The following is an 18,158-nucleotide window of genomic DNA, read 5'->3' as shown; positions in this document are numbered from 1 at the left end:
CGAGTCAATGTCCTCATTGACGACATTCAGACCGTCTCCATTTGTACCATTCTGCCTACACACACTAAATGGCGGGTCCATCCCTCCCCTCCCTTTGTCCTCGCTCAGCGTGACCCCGCTGAAAGAGTCCCAGAGCTTTTGGCAAATGGTGAACGCGGACTAATCAATGTCGCAGCAACGTTAAATAACTCTGCCTCCAGCCAGGGGAGAGCAATCATCGGACACAGAGATCTAATTTTGGAGCTGGGCGGCATTGGAAACAGCCACCTGCTCGTGTCTCTCAGTTCGAGGCCAGCCCCCCCCCCCAACCCCCCACAGGCTGCGTTGGTGACCTGACGGTGGGCGCAGACGGTGGGAGCGGAGCGCTGGATGGGCGCTGTGCACGGAGAATGCCAGCCAGCAAACAGCAACAGGAGCTGGGGCTCATTAAAGAGATGCAGCACATCTTGGATTCCTGCAACCTGGAACTCAGACCGGTGGATGAAGTCTGGCCCAACCTCTACATAGGAAATGTGTGAGTGTCTCGGCATAACCGGAGGCGGCTGGCTCGCAGAATTGTTTGCGGGTCCCTAAAGAGAGAGTAAATAATGTGTGTCTTATTCGCTCGCTATTGTTTTACTGATATTGCACCTTTATTTCTTCCCGTCTGCGCCGTGTGTTTCCCCCAGGGCTGTGGCGCAGAACCGAAAGACATTACATAACCTGGGCATCACTCATGTCCTGAACGCAGCACACTCCAAGCAGGGCAGCATCGGAGACCAGAGCTTTTATGGAGACGCTTGTGTTTACCTCGGCATCCCAGCAGAAGACTCGGACAGTTTTGACCTCGGCCAGTACTTCAAACCCGCCACCGACTTCATACACAAAGCCCTGAAGAACAAAGACGGTACAGTGTGTCAGCCTCAAATATGTTGTCTCCATAATGCAAAAGGAACATTCTGTTTGGCACAAGCGTTATCTATTTTCTATACTGCTCCACAGGGAAAGTGCTGGTGCACTGCATCATGGGAATAAGTCGATCAGCCACTTTGGTCCTGGCATATTTGATGCTGCGGCAGCATCTCACTCTGAGAGATGCCCTGAGGCACGTCGGACAGAAACGGCCCATATACCCCAACAAACATTTTCTCTCTCTCCTCCTCAAGTTGGACGACCAGCTGACATTCAAACGGAGGCTATGTCCTCTTCTCTGACGCTATAACCCACGTGTTAAAAAGTATGTGTAAAATACTGTAGTTATACATATGGGTGGTCAAACAAACAAACAAACAAAAACAATATATTATGTATATATATATAATATATTATATTTTGATACCACTATTTATTTTTGTGTCTAGCACCGACGTGCATGTACTGTGCAATGTTGTAAATATACATTTAAGTCTTGTCTTGACATTTCATGATTTTTCCATTTGATGGATTTAGTGGATGAGCCTGAAAAAAGAAAGTTGAAAATAAAAACAGTTATATAATAATAAAGACTTGGTAATTGTCCACACTGACAATGTACTACTGATGGTGAAAAAAAAAGGAAATACAACTGCTGTCTGTAAAATATTAGTCAGTTGCTTTACTTTGACGGTACAGATTCCAGTTAAATGTTTTGCCTTCATCTGCTCTGCAGCTATTTACTTGACCAAAAACAATGTGAGTCTTTCTTGTCACCCTGTGTTTAAACATAAGATGAGCACAGGACAAACAACTGATCCAGCTGAAGTTAACACATCACTGGTGAGGTTGGTTATTTGCAGAGCGGTGGGCATAGCAACACAGTCAAATGCAGCACGGTGATGTATTACATAACAAGCCTGCAGACATGGACTATAGGCAACTGAGCAAACGAGAAGATTGACAGGACGCGTTCGCTGCGATGTTCACGAGAACTAACCTGTGTTATCTGACACAATTAAATGCGTCAAAATTTTGCAGCTAATCAACGTGTCAGATATTTTGCCACCACTGAGTGTGTGACTACAGAGTTATAAAAGGAAGCAGCGGCTCATCATTACATGTGTGCCTGTAAGAGCTTTTATAGAGCTTTTATAGAAAGGTGAGCACGGCAGAAGAGCCACAAGCTGCACTGGAAGGAGGTAAGTTCAGATAATTCAGGGAAGGCAAAGGTTCACTGGTCGGTTGATTTTTTTGTGGATTTTTCAGCTTTACTCATTGTTTTTGTTTGTGCAAGTTAATATCGGAACACCAAACATTGCATTTGCCTTTGTGCTTTGAACGGTTGAGATATTAGCATTTCAAACAACTTAATACTTTGTAATGAATTGAGAAAAGTAATAAACAAACTAAGGTTGCCAATCATAAATAAAGATATAACTAAGTGACAAATAACTTAACAGGCTGTAGACACTGAAAAAAAATTAAAATTTCCATCTGGTCACATTCACGCAAATTGGCTGACGAGGCTGTTGACGGGGATCGTGTTATTGTTGTGGGGCAGTATTGCGATATGCATTGTGATGAGATGGAACGTATGAAAGACCCCAGGGGCCTCTGCTCACCCCGGCCCCTCCCCGTCCCATAATGACAATAAAGGAAAAGATTAAAGCGCCAGGAGCCGAAAGAAAGGCTCCATTGCAGTGAGTTTATTGCTTGGGAGCGAGGGAGAGTGAGAGAGAGGCGGAAGTCAAGTCTCTGTGCTGTTCAAGAACTGTTTGCCTGTAAATGATAATATTCAGTATGAAAATTGACAAGGCTAAAATGACAAGGCTCTTTCTTTTAATATTTTAAAAGTTTTATATTGTTGAATATTGCAATATTTTAAGATTGGACTGCAGATTAGAAACTGAATTGTTCATTGCAATTAAATACAGCACGTTTACTCAGAATTAGTTTCATCTGCTGATCAGTCATGCATCAGAATGTAGTGTGTAACCTAAAAAGAAAGCCACAAACCACAGTGGCATTCTGCCAATATTGAGACCTCTCCCCAGTGACATTTCCAATTTCTGTGCTTGTCAAGGGAGCAAATGATCTGAGATACCATCCCTATTGATCTCTCTTTCTGCATCTGCGTGTGTATGTCAGTATGTCCCTCAGGTATCAGCCTTTTGAGCCTCCTTCTGTCACTGAGCTGCAGGAGTTCCTGCTAGCTGGCAGGCAGCCGACAGGACATCTCAACCAAGTCTGGCCTAACCTTTACATAGGCAATGAGTATGTTCCTATATATGTGCTGAACATTTTGTAATGTTTTTATGCACGGGGTGAAAATAAAGTTTCTATTCTATTTTTCGTATTATTATTATGCAGGTTGGCGGCTCGTGACAAGGGCACGCTCCACAGCCTGGGCATCACTCACATTGTGAACGCTGCCCACAGACCCTCAAACATCCCCCAGCATGGCCTGTACGTCAACACCGGGCTGCGTTTCTACAGAGACATGAAGGTGGATTATTACGGCGTGGAGGCCGACGACGCTTCAAACTTCATGCTCAGTCCTTTCTTTTATCCGACGGCACGATTCATCAGAGCTGGACTGGCTCAGGGAGGCAAGTCGCCAAATTGCATTTCATTTCATTAGACAAAATAGTTTGGATGCACCGATACCAGCATCAAGTATCGGTACTAACACTGATAAAATACTCAACGTGACTTTGACTTGGTCTTCATGACTTGAGACTAGACTTAGACTTTACACAGATGACTCGAAAGGACTTTACTTTTTGAAAAATTAAATTGTTGCATTCGAAAATTTGTTTTATTTTGAAACAGGATCAGGTGATTTTACAGTAATGATGGCAATAGTTTATATTGAATGTTGTCTTTACTGATTTTTGTATGACTTGTGACTTGCTTGACTTGCTTGATTCTCACCACTGTTGGAACTTGCTTGAGACTTAAGGGTTAAGACTTGAGACTTGCACATGTGTGACTTACTCCCATCTCTAGTACTCTAGTGACTACTGAAAAGCAAGTACTTGTATTTAGTTAAAAATAGGTATCGGTGCATCCCTAGTATTTGGGGCTGAAATGGAATATCCCCCATGGCAGGTCGAGTGTTTGTTCACTGCCTGATGGGAGTGAGCCGCTCCGCCACGCTGGTGATGGCCTTCCTGATGATCACCGAGGGCCTGACGCTGCGCGAGGCCGTGGCCGCCGTCAAGCCGCACAGGGACATCTTTCCCAACCCGGGCTTCCTGCAGCAGCTCCGCAGCCTCGACATGAGCCTGGAGAGGCAGAGGAGGAGACAGAGACAGTCCCAGACCCTGTAAAAAAGACGCATGCAAATGAAAAGAGCCCACATGAGCATGAAGACACGCACAAACATGCACAAACACACACACATGCATAGAAGCAGACGCATACATTTTTATTGCTACAGCGGAGAGGAAACGGCGTCCCTGGAAGAACTCAGAGAAATTCTCTGGACGGACAGGAAGCCGCTGGAAGCTGTCGATCAAGTGTGGCCCAACTTGTACATCGGAGATGAGTGCGAAAAACAAACTTGAAAATAAAAACAATCAGTCGCAAATTCTTCCCGCGTGCGCCACGGCTCGTTGGCAGTTTGTGTGTCCCGCAGGTCCGTGGCGAGAGACAAGGCCAAGCTGTCCTCTCTGGGCGTGACCCACGTGCTGAACGCTGCTGCGGGACGATACCGGATCAACACGGGTCAGCGGTTCTACAGCGAACTGGGGGTGGAATACCACGGGGTGGAAGCTGCAGACCATCCGCTGTTCAGCTTGGAGCCTTTCTTTAGGCCCGCAGCGCAGTTCATGGACGACGCTTTAGAGAAGAATGGTCAGCAAATAGTGGAATGAGCAACATTTGTGGAAACGTGTAATTTTAAAGTGCCAGTGTGTAAAATTTGTAAGGAAGCCCAGTATTTCAGGAAATTTCATGTTTAGGGCACTGCCAGTCGGGAGCAAAATGGCAGTTATTTAGGAGCCTTGCTCTGTATATTCTTATATGAGAACCGTTTTAAGGGTAGGAGAACCAAATTAGTTTTTAAGTACTGTGAGTTCACGCTAAAGTCATAAATCAAGCTAAATTTTACACACTGGTCTTTTAATTACATGAGAGGACACAACTACTGCCTTCAGTGCCAAAGATAATTAAAGTGGCCCAATTTATTTTTACTTAAGAGACTTTAATTCCTCTTCATGAGCATTTAGTTTGTCTTGTTTTTCAACCCTCCTGTCCTCAGGAAAGGTGTTTGTTCACTGCGCCATGGGCGTCAGCCGCTCGGGAGCGCTGGTTCTCGCCTACCTGATGATCCACCAGGGCCTCTCCTTGACGGAGGCCATCACTGCCGTCCGTCTCAACCGGGACATTGGACCGAACACTGGGTTTTTGGAGCAGCTCAGGAAGCTGGAACTGAGTCTTCGTCGGCAGCGGGGACGGGACGCAGAGGAGGCCCGCACTCACACTTTGTCACAATAAACTCAAAGACGCAAACTTTCTCTTGTTTTCTCAGAGAGCTCATTGGCTTCAGTTCTCACAAGAAACACAATCTCATACAGTGACTCTCCCCGCAGTGATTAAAATGTGTTAAGTGACTGGGTCCAGTTTTACATGACCCAAAAATAACTGTACAGACATGCTGGGTGATTCACAAACCTGTCCACACTTGACCGCATTCTTCCAGTGACAATGAAGCAACGACGGCACCGTATCTTATATATATTTTTTGTCTCATTTGAAGGCTTAATGAAAGTTTTGTCACTTTCTTTACAAGATTCAGCAGGAGGGCTGTGTGTGTGCGTGTGTATATGTGTGAGTGTGTGTGTGTGTGTGTGTGAGAGAGAGACAGAGTTATAGAGAGAGAGAGAAGGAGGGAGGGAGAGAGAGGGAGAGAGAGAGAGGCTGTAAAAAGTCAGGTGCTAAAAGTCCAGCTAAAAATATCGTCTTAAACGCAATGTCTGAGGGAGCAGTTACTATTTCAGATCTGTCTTCATACCTACTGCCAGCCAGGGAAGTGAATGCATAGAAAGACACACACACACGCACACACACACACACACACACACACACACACTCGTACTCAAAACACACTGAGAGTTCATACACGTGCACCAAGGACCAGTGACGATTCTGCTGTGTCACTCTGTCGAAACAGATTATAGGATTCTTCAGACCCGGAAGAGGTGAGCTGTCATTTAATCCATGTGTTTTATCAGCTGGGATGGTTGATCAGAGAATGAAAAGGTGTGTGTGTGAGAGGTCATGGCCACCTTGAGATCACCACAGTGTGCCTCTAGTCCTGAAGCACCAAAGGTGAAAACTCATTTTTCGTTTTTTCTTTCTTTCTTCTTTGTGTTTATTAGCTGTTAATGACTGCAAGCAATAAAAGTGAATGTAAACGAGCTGGCAAATGACTTTACATGTAAGTTAATGAGGATAAAATCAAAGAGAATGAAAAGTAGATGTGCTATGTTTTGCATGTTTTTGTCCAATTCACTCAACAAGATGTGATTTCTATTTTCACGATGTAAACCTTATTAGTGGCTCTTTACAGTTTTGTATCCTATTGTCATTCCAAGACACTCACTGTGTGACTGTGTCAATAACTTTCACCGCTGTCAGTGACGCCTGCTTCCAAAACTTCCGGAACTTGGGGGGACTTTTAAATCCTTTCTAAACCAATTTATCTTTTAAGGAAAACGAAGATAGAGAAAAATATATATTATATTTTATTATTTCGTTTATATGTATTTGAGATATTTTTTAAATGTTCTTCCCTTTAATACAGTCAGCTAAAAATAATGTATACGAACAGCAGATATAAAAAAATGTGCATAAATATTTCAACACCAACAAGCTTAATGCAAAGTTGCATTTGGCCTCAGCAAGTATCTAAATGTATAGAAGTATTTATACAAATTAAATATTTATTCAACATTTTCTTTTCCTGGCTGACATATGTATAATTGCTCAAACCATCAGAGTTTATGAATTAAAGACTCTAACACTTTTACTATTAATGCAAATATTTTCCCCTTGTAAATGCTGTTGAGCAGCACAGGGAAGCCATGTCCTCCTGCGCGGTGAAGTCAAAGAGTAGGAACCCGTACGCTGCGGTGCGGGTGGACCCAGACAGTGACTACATCACACCAGGGACACTAGACCTGGAGCAGCTGTTCTGGAGCGGCTCCGGGGCTGCGTATACACACTCTGACCTGGTTTGGCCCAGCGTGTACATTGGGGATGAGTGAGTAAATACGAGAACCGTGTAATAAACGCAACTTAAGTGCTGGTGGCAGCCTCACACTAAGCGTGCTGAGTGTTGCAGGAAGACGGCGCTGGAGCGGCCACACCTGAAGGAGCTCGGGGTGACGCACGTTCTCAATGCAGCGGAGGGAAAGTGGAACAATGTGCTGACCGGTGCCGATTACTACAGTGACCTGGGCATCCAGTACTTTGGCGTGGAGGCCGATGACAAACCCACTTTCAATATCTCCCAATTCTTCGATCCTGCGACTGAGTTCATCCATGAAGCCCTGAGTCAGCCACAGAGTAAGTCTAAGGAATTCATCAGATCCTTTGAAATCTTCATTTCCTCCCTCAGCGACTGATGAATAAAACATCCATATCTGCTTTGCTTCACTCTAGACAAAGTGCTGGTCCATTGTGTGATGGGTCGCAGCAGGTCAGCCACTCTGGTTCTGGCCTACCTGATGATGAAGCACAGCCTCTCTGTGGTGGACGCCATCGAGCATGTGCGTCAGCGGCGCTGCATCTTGCCCAACCACGGCTTCCTCAAGCAGCTCCGAGCCCTGGACATCACATTGCAAGAGGAGCGGCTGAGGCAGAGGAAAGAGAAGCACGAGCAATGATACTACAACAGATGTCTGTGAAATGCTTTTGTTTCTGTAAATATTGTAAACATTTTTGTATCAGTTTTGAAAAGGTCTTTGGGTAAAACTTAAGTAACAAATGAAAAAGAAGTGTTTGCAGCAAACACAGTATTTATTATTATCTATGTGCGTCAATGTAATGATTAGGTGTAGTTCTGTATTGTTGTTGTGTTTACATTTTGTTTCAGCAGGGAGCTAAAATTGTGCAAATGCCATATTATAAAATTGCCGCAGGCTGTAATTCCTGTATTTACATTATTTCTTAAAAATGTGTTTCATGTGTGTAATTGAACTCCTTAAACACCAAACCAATGGAAAAAATGAAGTTTTATTGACCGCTGATTAATGGTCGTTTAATGCAAATGTTACATCAGGATATTTGGACAAACAGAGTGAGGTAAAGGTAACAGTATCTTGTACAAACACGGTATGTGATCTATTATTGTAAAGACTAATATTGGATTTTTTTGCATCTCCTTTACACAGAATTGTATTTACAACTCAATCTCCTTCTAAAAAAAATACCTTAATATATAAAACACAAACAAGAGAATCAATGTTGTTAATTTTTTTATTTTGAAATTTTAGGCATCAACGGTCTTGCAAAACATGATCACCTTAAATCATCACAATAAGGCTTTATGGTGCATTTTACACGAGGGAAACATGCTTCATTTGAGGTGCGCAGCTGTTATATTTAGAGTAATTGCATTCAAGTATTCAGAGACCAGCACAAAACGCTTTAGGCCATGGCTGGAATTTTGCTAGGGCTCGAACAAACATTTTCAATACATACATCTTCGACATGCTTCGGATATCCGAGGCGCTGGACATTTCCTGCTTTTTGTACACACAGCTGAGCAGAGAAAACGAGAGGTTTGGAGACTATATTTCACAATACTGCAAGACAACATGCAACAGCAGAAAACACAGGACACTTCTTCAGAAAAAAAAAAAAAGATCAAAGTCCCGTTTTAATGCCCAAGCAATATTCGTAGCATTACAATGTTAGCAACCTCGCGTGAGGATTGAAGATGCGCTGCTCACTGCCACTGCATTCGCAGCCCTTTTCAAGATCGTAAAACTATTTGCAGGAAAGCAAAACATTTTGCAGGTTCACACAAAACACTTGAAGTCTTGCAAACACTGAAGCATTGACGGAGAAACTGTGAAAAGGCAGTCGGAGCACCCTCTGCAAAAAATGGCCGGAAATTAAAACATTGATTTCTGAGCTTGGTTTCAGGATGGCGGTTGGACAAAACTTGCATGTGTCACTGACCCACACTGACTATTTGCAACAAACACAGTACCTGGTGGACAGATTTTGGCACATATAAAATAAAATTTGAAAAACTGCGCAGGAGAAAATTAAGAATCAGTCTTGTTTTTCCACGATTTAAAAAAATCACTACAAATTCAAATTGTAGTATGTAAAACCTCCTTTAAGTAAGCTTATCTTATATGTTATAATATATACGTATGTTTTAGGCCTACGTGTACATGCATGAGTGTGTCTCCTTTGTGGATTAAGATTTGTGCCGTTATTCCATCTCTGCATTACAGAAAACTACAAGGCAGAACAAAAGCCCTTGAGTCAAATGTTCAGTTCATTGTTGGCAGTGTTAGAGCCACAATAGGGTTTAGGAACAATTCCAAACATCTGTCACGTGTCTGAAAATGATCACATCCTGTGGCTTATTTCAAAAGAACTCTCCTCAGCTTTTGGCTGCTATAGTGACCCCAAGTGGACAAAACATGAACAGGCACAAGTGAGGAGGCGTTAAACCCTGATAACTGCAGGTCTACGTGATGGACGGAGAACTGATAAAAAAAAAAGGGAGGAGGAGGGAGTGGTGAGGTATTAGAATTGAGTTTAGTTGCAAAACATATGGTGGAAATATTTAGTCATGGTGGCGGTGCAACAGATTTGAGGTTTTGGCGTTGGATGAGGATTTTTTCTGAAAACTCCTCAGTTGAAGTTGGGTTTCTCTGGGAAGGTGCAGCCGGCTCTTTGGATGATGACGTTGGCAGCGTAGTGCGCCGCCTTCACGCACCGTTCCAGGGGCTTTTCCTGGACGAGCTCAGACAGGAAACCTACGGTGACAGCGGGGCGGTTAAGAGGAATCCTCAGGAAACGGGCAATAACAAGGCAGTTCAAAAAACATATGCGTGTACACATATATATATATTCAAATTAAGGCTGTCAATCGATTAAAAATCTAATCACAATTAATCGGATTAGTGTCCTGAGTTAACTCACAATTAATCTTCATTGTTTTTACCCTGCTCTATATGTAACATAACAAGATATTGTTAGGCGCCTTCTGCCTTTGGTGTGAACTAGGCTTTAATCGTGTGTGCTGTTTGCTGTTAAAAGGAGTTTGAGTAAACGCGACAGCCCTAATTTATATATATGATTTGTTTTGTTTATATATATAGGATTTATATATACAAAGATTCGTACCTCCTACAAACGCATCACCTGCACCGTTTGTGTCAACGATGTCCTTGGGGTCAATCTTCAGCACTGGGAATGTGTCAACCTTGTCCTCTGAACACAGACAAGGGACAAGAGTCAGGCGTAGCACAAAAGTAAAGTTGAAAAGGACTAAATATATATATATATATATATATATATATATATATATATATATATATATATATATATATATATATATATATATATATATATGTATATTTCTTACTCTGTGCAATTGTGGTTTCCTCCTTCCCCTGGGTCAACACTACGATCCTCTGCCTCTTTGCGTTCACTTTGGGTAAAGCCTGGGTTTTCTTAGCAATTTCCTTGATGTCCTTGGTCTGCAGGCAAAACAAAACGTTACAAGCACGTTATCAACAGGTGTGTGAGCAAATGTAAGAACGGCTCGTCGGTCCCCTCACCCCAAAGTCCTGCTCTTTGGCAAACGCAGCCGCTTCCTGAGAAAAAAAAAAGAGAATCAAGGTTTTTAAACACAACTGACCCGCACACAGCCTTGCATCAGGGAGGCGAAACAAACAGCGAATGTAACCCGAAGACTTTGGACTTACTGTCTCGTTGCCAAACAGCACGTCCACGTACGGCATGACCTGCATGAGGTTGTCCTTGAAGAACTGGCAGATGAAGGGCGCCGAGAGGTTCAGGCAGAACAGCTTGTTATTTTCAGACGCGTGCTTGGCCACCTTGAGAATGGACTCCAGAGAGACGGTCAGGAAGAAACCCTGGGAACAAAGGGTGACACCGGATCACAGCTGAACTTGCTGTTTATATCCCGTTGTGGCCAAATGAATCCAGCAGGGGAGCACAGTGTGATAAGAGTGCACCAATGCCATTGGCCAAAAATTACTGAATACCATTTGAGCAATTTTAAAGGCGCAAAGACAGTTTTCAACAGCATTTTTAAATTGACCTCCTTTCGGAACCTTACAGGTACAGTGTGTAATATTTGCCCTGATTAGTAAAAGCTTAATATACTTCCCATAAATACATTAATAAGTGTGTATACTCGCACAACAACAAAGTATTTGTTTTTCTACTCTTGAAATGGTTCCTATTTATATATAAGAATAAACAGAGGCAGGGTCTTGCTCCCAGTTAGCTGCCTTCTTGCACAGCTATATTTCTAAAGAAGCTTGGTGTGGACAATCCAGGCCGCATGACAGTGCGTTTTGTATTTAGAGGGAATGCTTTGCAACCTCAAATAAACCAACAAAGAAGAAGGTGGACGAGGTGTCCGGGTGTGTGTGTGCGTAGGCCACCCCAGTTCACTGGCAAACTGAGGGCGAGAGGGTGAATGCTGCAATCTAGAATGTAACCACTTGATGTCACTGTTTCTTCTAAAAATCTCTAAATATCACGCGCTTAACCTTTAAGGAAACACTCCTGTAATGTCGTTTGTCATTTTATATGCAGGCTCTTTGACACACACAGTCATGCAAAAAAAAAGAAAAGCCGAATACTGAACAGCTCTACGAGGTAGCAAAACAGATGCACTTGGAAGTGTGTCCATTTTCATGACTAATCATTGCTTGCCGACTACTTCTCGTGTATCGTGTCATTATAGTGAGCCGTGAAAATCCACGCTCACGCTTAGACAAGTTAGTTAGTGTTTCTCCAGGCTGCCCGCTGTGCAAAGTCGAGATGTGATGCACGTCGCTCGGGTGAGACGCGTTTACTCATCCACAGCAAGCGGAGACAAGCTGCGTTCATGAGCTCCTCTGACTGAGCCAATTCAGAGATAATTTATGAGAAGCACACACAGGGAAATTCTTCTTGAGAAGACATAAATACTGCTGCACACAAGTGCGTATTGAACCGACGACGGTGTGTCACACAGAACAATATGACACCAAGAATCACCAACCCCTAGAGCGCAAGAGCTACTACTTACAGCTATGTAGTAGACTTTAGCTTTTTCTACCAGCTTCCAGTTCTCCTCGAGGTCTAGATGCTTATCCTTCTTATAGCAGTTAGCAGCAGCGAGGTTAGCCACCAGAGACCTGAGGAGGGAGGGAATGGAGGGAGGAGAAAAGGAGGTTCTGGAGTGAGCAACCAAGGGCGAGTAGGGCGAGTTGATGTTCCGCAGTCCCACTTCTACCGACCTGTTGTCTCCGGTGATGCAAGCGGCACACGTCCCTGTGGGCTCCTCGTCCTGCTCGTAGTAGTGGGCGTCGACGTGGGCCTCCTCGGCCTTCTCCTTCAGGATCGATCCGAAATTGTCTTTGCCGATGCAGCCGAAGAACGTGCCCACGTTGTGCGGCTCTTGGATCATCCACTGCAGACGGCGGGCAAAACGTCACTCGGTCACTCATTGCGGTTACTGTGTCACTGAAGTAGCGTGCTGCGTCAACACCAACCTGAGCAATCTTGATGGAGTTCTGGGTGGCTCCTCCGGCATGGTACTCAACTTTGAACTTCTTCACCAGCTCGTCAAATCTGAAATAGTGAGGTGAACACAGATGAACGCAAGTCAGTTGTCAGGTCAATGCAAAGTTTGTTCACTCTTTCAAACCCATGTGCTATGGTGGTTTATTTTCAAAACTTCAAACATCCCTTTAAAAAATGTGATAAGTTTGGATTTGCTGACTATTTGTCTGTCATGGGGGGGGGGGGGGGGGGGAATGCAGTAATGCTGCAAACAGCAACCAAATTGCCTGACTCAGCATAATGACAGTAAAGGAACAGCAAGTCTTTTCCTGTCCAGATAGAAAAGTACAGAGATATTCATTTTAGTAAGTACTCGATATTCATTGCAAGCAAATGATTCAAGCCTTTTGTAAAATCGAATGTCACTATATTTAAACATATGCAGGTCAGAAATAATGCAATTGTTCCCTTTTTACAACATACATATTTACGCAATGCATCCACTTCTTCTGACTCATTTTGCCTATTTATGCCTGTTATGTAACACAATAAAAGAAGCCATTCTTCAGTGTTGCACTTAGCGCATGCAGGTCTAATTTGCCCCGCTGCATGTCCTACATAGTCTCGACCCACACAGCGGCATGTGTTTGTGTCTTTTGTGCGGGGCCCGGCGGCAGTGTGATCATTGGAAAGCATAACAGGCCGACTGTGGCGAAAAGGTCCTGAGACTCGGCCAGAGGTTGCAGAAAGAGAAACATCTGGGGGGATGCGGAGATTATGTAGCCGTGATGCTCCATTGCTTACAATCTAATGATCTAAAAAATAGAAGTGAAGTCAATGTTCAGCTTCTGATGTAATAATAGCAGCCTGTGTGGTTTCTAAACAAAAACAAACAAACCGAGCAGGTTTGAGTGTGCGTGCAGGCTATGCTGCAGGAGCTAAAGAGGGGAAACGCAAGTATCCATACGAGCTATCTAGATTGAATCGCCCTTAGTGGCTTAAAATACACCCTTCAAAAGTCATTAAGGTCATTTGTGTCATATCCATTTGCAAAATAAATATTTGCAGCGCACAAAACCCGTGTCGCCAAACTGGCAGAGTAACTCAGTTTGATCCAGTCACATTTGGCTTTTCCTTATCTACTGCTGTTGAATGTTTGCTTTCTGACTCTTGTCTCTAAGGGACTGGGAGGTGAACTGTCCCACTTTGCTATTGGCCGAGAGTGGCTCTATGTGGCAGGACCTGCTTTCCTACTATTGGCTATCTTGGAAGGTGCGGGGGTCAGTCGTGGCGTTTCGCCGGTGTGCTCCTGTTCCTACTGGCCCACTCCAGAACGGTGTGGACTGAAACACTGCGGGTTTCTGACCCCTGCGGACCTACGAACCCCTGCCGCTGGTCAATGTGTAAGAGCTCCGACACAAGACGTCATAAATGGAGGTGGTGCAATGTGGGAGGTACGAACAGGGCTTTGTGCTTGTCCTCTGCCAGGATCTGGTCATTGGTTTTGAGGCTGTACCTGCAGAACAGGAGGGAAAAGAAAAGAAAAGGAAAAAGGTCTTTAAATGTCACAGTAAATAAGAGACAACAAGAAACGCACAAAGGAAGAAAATCCGCATTATGATTTCAGTGAGAAATCGGCCTTATGCCGAATCATGTGGAGAAGCTTATGGGAACAGTGTTTTATGTAATCATTCAGTCTGTGTCTGAGGTTGTTTTTAATTAGCTGCGATGACTTTGTTGGATGAATATTAATTACAGCACTTTTAAAGAAAACAACTGCAGAGTTCAGTTTACTGAATGTAAACCAAAATCAAGAGATGCAGTCGGCCGGCTTCAGTGCTAATCCTAAAGTTTACGCAACAGGTTTTAGGAGTGGACTCTGAGCTGGGACCTGAGCCGTTACCCTGATCGAGTCAGGAAGGCAAGACTCAAACAAAGCCAGGAACAAGCACTCTCAATATCTTGGATTTCTCCACGAGAGCAGTAGCCAAATAAAGAGGAGACGACCATGTCTTCGCACTGGTCGCGTTCATTTATTACAGGCTGGTCAACGTTTCATTGCCTAAAGGTTAATCACATGAAAACGACTAGATTGATCAATCTAACTATTTTTAACTGACATCACTTAGAGTTCACATAAAGTATCCGAGAGAAACAAAACAACTGCAGCATTGACGGTTATCGACCCTCCCTAAGCAAATGAAACTAAATAAATAGGCCTCAAGACTGCACGTTTACAAATTTGTGTTTTGTTCAATAAGATGCTTAAAGGCGTTTATTTTACTAACAAGTCAGTTTTTCTTTATTAATTACTTTTGTTTACATGGACATATGAAGCAAAAAAAAATTGAGACAAAATGAAGTAATTATTACCTCATAAATTACATTCTGGGCAATTTGTGCTGGGCATTGAAAAACCACTAATTCACTCGGACCACTCGACGCCATGGTTTCAAAAAGAGAAACAGTGCAACTGCGTTCATGTCAAGCAGCTTTAAAGATGCCAATCGGTCCTTTGCTGTGCTCTGTTCTGTTAAGGTCCGCCCTGTCTCTTATCTACATTGATCAAATCACATTAGAAAAGCTCTTTCTCTTATTGTGAGCCCAGCTCTGCAGGTGACTGCACCGACATTACATGATTAAATCTAACATGACTTCATTTTGCTTTGCAGCGACTTCCCCTTCACTGTATATTTTACAGAAAAGAATGCATTTGACGTGTTTTATGCAATATTTGTGCATTACCGGTTAACAACATTACCATTTGGAGAGTTACTAATTACTTCACGTGATGTGTGCGTATTAAACTTCATGCATTTTATCTGATTGCAGCTCTTTAACTTACTTGTCCAGGAAGTCCTTGTCAACCACAGCACAGATGTCAAGGAGGGGGTTTCCCATTCCAAAGAGAGAATTTGGGCTGAAATAGAAAGAAAATAGTATTAAAAAAATTAAAATAAAAATACAAAACTAGCACAACTATTCCGTAATCAAGAGCAAAGTCCACCTTCTTTACCTCCACGAAACAGCTCGTCTCACATTAATGAAACATGTGTAACAAGAACGAGACGCAGAGTTCATGTTGCGCTCTGTTTACTGTCGAATCCTAAATGGACTATACTTTCCTAAATGGACTTTTAGTCTTTATTTTGGCATCAGTTAACATTACGCTCTGTGACTGAATAAATAAAACCACATGCAGTCTTGGCTGAGGGGAGAAGTCAACATTTAAAGGTTTTTACAAGGGATAGAAATTGTATACTGCATGTTTAAAGACACACACATATGCATTGCATATATACATCCATACATATATCTGTTATATATATTTGCATATATGTGTGAGCACGCCATCATGCAGATTCACCTTGCAGTTCATGCAGAATGAAAACATGGATGACTCAGCTGCATATTATGAGAGAATGTTTGTTGGTTAGGCAATGAAGATCCAATTGGTCAAGCATGTAACCATGTTATGACACTAACTACTAGATCAACATGATGGCAGCAGCTGTGTCCTTTCCCCTCAAGACAACAGGGTTCTAACCCTTAAAAGAAATTGTAGTCATGTGATGAGGAAAACCAAAAATAATGAGGAACAATGAAACCGCATTTCCACCACTGACATTACTTTCTGAGCGGCGTGCAGAACTTTTCTGCTTTGACATCTTCCACGCCCGCCACTACCAAGTCTTGGACGATAAACGATTTTCTGCAACCAAGTATGACCTGATCAGACGATGATGCAGCTAGTAATGTAAAACAAATCCACGTCTCGGCGTCTTTCTGATAAATACAAGTTGGATCTGAAGGCACAGCGATCTTCTGAGTGTTCAGGAAAAAAAGCCACATGGTGGCTGTGAACGCAGCAGCTGACAGATGCCACCTCCATGTGAGCAGAGACTGACATTTCACCCAATCCAGCCTTCTTCTTCTTCTTCTTCTTCTTTTTTAAAAAAAATATATTTATACACAAACAGAAAAAAGCTGACAACCTCCAGACAACACCACACCTTCTCTATCATTGCCTACAGCCACAGCATCTGACAATATGCAGTCAGATAATTACTGGCTTTGTGCAGCCAATTTCGTTGTCACAGAGCCAACGATTGACTCCACATTCGCCCCCCGCCACCTTGTAGAGCCAACGTGGCCTCCTTACCGTACAGAAGCCATGGTGTCTCCTTTGCGTGTTGCTCTCTGCTCAGACTACGGCGGGACCTGTTGAGCGACCTGCAAACCGGCTCTGAAAGGGGCCGCGCATTCACAAACTCCACAATTTCAGCTCAGTTTTGCGATCAGATCGATTTTCCCCTGCAACCGCAGCCCCGCCTCCAAACCGCGCGGCGATTGGACGAAGTCGGAAGAGGGCGCGGTCGCCTCGGACTGCACGTCCTTCTGATTGGCTACCTCCCCATCACCGAGTCCCGTCCGCCGCGCTTGTTGCGGCTGGATTACGGCGTGAGCGGCGTGCTAATGGAACAAGCGGTGGAGATGCACCACCACGACATGACAAATACACAACACAGGGTTCAGCTGAGTTGAATGAGGGCCGTTTACGAGCTTGTTAAAGATTGCAAGGTAGGCCCTGCTCGGGCCAAAAAAGTAATACATTGAAGACCACGTGATTACAACCGGTGCCACTGTTGACACGGTTGACATCGGGGTAATCTATTTCCGGCGGCACTTGCACTTGCAAAGAAGTGTGCCTATCCTTTAGCAATAAATAATCGCGTCTCCTTCATGGCGAGCTGTGTGTCTCGTTTCACCCCATTATGTCCATCCGTGCACAGACAACCGTGCGCCGAACAGTCGAGAGAGGACGGCATGTCAACAGTAGCGTGAAATCCCTCATGGCCCTCGAAATCGCGCCGTTAGCCATGTGGCTATACGTTGAAGAGTAACTACAACACAGGACTTTACACCGCTGGACAATAAACGGTGACCTTTTCTCACCCTGACGCCGTCTTACGGCGCGGTCTTCCGCACAGTCACCAAAAACAATTGTTACATTGAAAAAAAATAAAATGAAAACGTTCCCCCGTACACAGTAATGTGAACGCTATAATGTCTTTCACACTATGAAGTCAAGAACAGGAGAACTGCATACGCTGTTTTTATGCAGTCTGCAGGCATGGACTTTTTTACAATTTCCTTTGTCACCTTAGTGTAGCGGGTTCATCTGTCTTCTTCTCGTCCTTCTCTTCCTTCTCTTCCCTCTCCTCCTCCTCTGAAAGTTTTTGTTTCTTTGCTTGTGGTTCTTCGGAAGCCATGGCTGACTCGGCACGTTGCTATAACCTTAGCCGGTAACGAAAACGCGGTCGCGCAGAGTGCTATGTGCTAGGTGTTTTCCCTCGGTAATTGCCGACAGGCAGCGCACGCCCGTCGTGTACAGTTTGTTATCTTTCGCCAATCGAAAGCCTCGCATCGAAGTATCGAGCCCGCCCACATTTAAACTGCGGGGTTGTTAGAACGTGAAGGTCCTA

The 18,158-nt window shown here is 43.8% G+C and overlaps 4 protein-coding genes across 5 annotated transcripts; 3 read left to right on the top strand and 1 right to left on the bottom strand.

Moving 5' to 3' along the window:
- Positions 1-380: 380 nt before the first annotated feature.
- LOC142883503 (uncharacterized) lies at positions 381-5,406 on the top strand. The gene is made up of 5 exons (XM_076018419.1): positions 381-514; positions 669-886; positions 982-1,188; positions 4,480-4,752; positions 5,159-5,406. The coding sequence occupies exons 1-5, from the start codon at positions 390-392 to the stop codon at positions 5,392-5,394; spliced, it is 1,059 nt and encodes a 352-aa protein (XP_075874534.1). The 5' UTR covers positions 381-389; the 3' UTR covers positions 5,395-5,406.
- Positions 1,198-4,483, top strand: LOC142883646 (dual specificity protein phosphatase 13B-like). Its single transcript, XM_076018687.1, has 4 exons — positions 1,198-1,216; positions 3,043-3,168; positions 3,265-3,503; positions 4,006-4,483. The coding sequence occupies exons 2-4, from the start codon at positions 3,044-3,046 to the stop codon at positions 4,224-4,226; spliced, it is 585 nt and encodes a 194-aa protein (XP_075874802.1). The 5' UTR covers positions 1,198-1,216; position 3,043; the 3' UTR covers positions 4,227-4,483.
- Positions 5,407-5,531: 125 nt separating the features above from the next.
- On the top strand, positions 5,532-8,341 carry LOC142883645 (dual specificity phosphatase 29-like). Its single transcript, XM_076018686.1, has 4 exons — positions 5,532-6,098; positions 6,972-7,162; positions 7,244-7,467; positions 7,564-8,341. Exons 2-4 carry the CDS (start codon positions 6,984-6,986, stop codon positions 7,785-7,787), a joined length of 627 nt encoding a protein of 208 aa, XP_075874801.1. The 5' UTR covers positions 5,532-6,098; positions 6,972-6,983; the 3' UTR covers positions 7,788-8,341.
- Positions 8,342-8,365: 24 nt separating this feature from the next.
- adka (adenosine kinase a) lies at positions 8,366-18,021 on the bottom strand. 2 transcript variants are annotated; one of them, XM_076018681.1, is made up of 11 exons: positions 17,836-18,021; positions 15,518-15,592; positions 14,135-14,188; positions 12,663-12,741; positions 12,408-12,580; positions 12,197-12,305; positions 10,857-11,027; positions 10,710-10,745; positions 10,514-10,628; positions 10,273-10,359; positions 8,366-9,902 (listed from the first exon to the last, which is right to left on the bottom strand). In XM_076018681.1, exons 1-11 carry the CDS (start codon positions 17,943-17,945, stop codon positions 9,778-9,780), a joined length of 1,134 nt encoding a protein of 377 aa, XP_075874796.1. In that variant the 5' UTR covers positions 17,946-18,021; the 3' UTR covers positions 8,366-9,777. The 2 variants fall into 2 exon arrangements, with proteins under 2 accessions (XP_075874796.1, XP_075874797.1); XM_076018682.1 differs by lacking the exon at positions 17,836-18,021 and adding an exon at positions 16,835-16,975.
- Positions 18,022-18,158: the final 137 nt, after the last annotated feature.

This window comes from Nelusetta ayraudi, unplaced genomic scaffold (genome assembly GCF_046127955.1).
Source record: "Nelusetta ayraudi isolate G7.1 ecotype Tasmania unplaced genomic scaffold, CSIRO-AGI_Nayr_v1 ptg000008l, whole genome shotgun sequence".
NCBI classification, from domain to species: domain Eukaryota; kingdom Metazoa; phylum Chordata; class Actinopteri; order Tetraodontiformes; family Monacanthidae; genus Nelusetta; species Nelusetta ayraudi.
The sequence above is the reverse complement of the archived record's forward strand: the minus strand, read 5'-3'. Positions and strand labels throughout refer to the sequence as shown.

Excerpts from the sequence above, each read along its gene's own strand:
- LOC142883646 (XM_076018687.1), top strand. The coding sequence starts at position 3,044 with ATGTCCCTCAGGTATCAGCCTTTTGAGCCTCCTTCTGTCACTGAGCTG. Across the intron at positions 3,169-3,264 it reads AACCTTTACATAGGCAATGA|GTTGGCGGCTCGTGACAAGG; the intron begins GTATGTTCCTAT and ends ATTATTATGCAG. Across the intron at positions 3,504-4,005 it reads AGCTGGACTGGCTCAGGGAG|GTCGAGTGTTTGTTCACTGC; the intron begins GCAAGTCGCCAA and ends CCCCCATGGCAG.
- LOC142883645 (XM_076018686.1), top strand. The coding sequence starts at position 6,984 with ATGTCCTCCTGCGCGGTGAAGTCAAAGAGTAGGAACCCGTACGCTGCG. Across the intron at positions 7,163-7,243 it reads AGCGTGTACATTGGGGATGA|GAAGACGGCGCTGGAGCGGC; the intron begins GTGAGTAAATAC and ends TGAGTGTTGCAG. Across the intron at positions 7,468-7,563 it reads AGCCCTGAGTCAGCCACAGA|ACAAAGTGCTGGTCCATTGT; the intron begins GTAAGTCTAAGG and ends GCTTCACTCTAG.
- adka (XM_076018681.1), bottom strand. The coding sequence starts at position 17,945 with ATGGCTTCCGAAGAACCACAAGCAAAGAAACAAAAACTTTCAGAGGAG. Across the intron at positions 12,306-12,407 it reads TGCATCACCGGAGACAACAG|GTCTCTGGTGGCTAACCTCG; the intron begins GTCGGTAGAAGT and ends CTCCCTCCTCAG. Across the intron at positions 10,360-10,513 it reads GGAAACCACAATTGCACAGA|AGGACAAGGTTGACACATTC; the intron begins GTAAGAAATATA and ends GTCTGTGTTCAG.
- LOC142883503 (XM_076018419.1), top strand. The coding sequence starts at position 390 with ATGCCAGCCAGCAAACAGCAACAGGAGCTGGGGCTCATTAAAGAGATG. Across the intron at positions 887-981 it reads AGCCCTGAAGAACAAAGACG|GGAAAGTGCTGGTGCACTGC; the intron begins GTACAGTGTGTC and ends ACTGCTCCACAG. Across the intron at positions 4,753-5,158 it reads CGACGCTTTAGAGAAGAATG|GAAAGGTGTTTGTTCACTGC; the intron begins GTCAGCAAATAG and ends TCCTGTCCTCAG.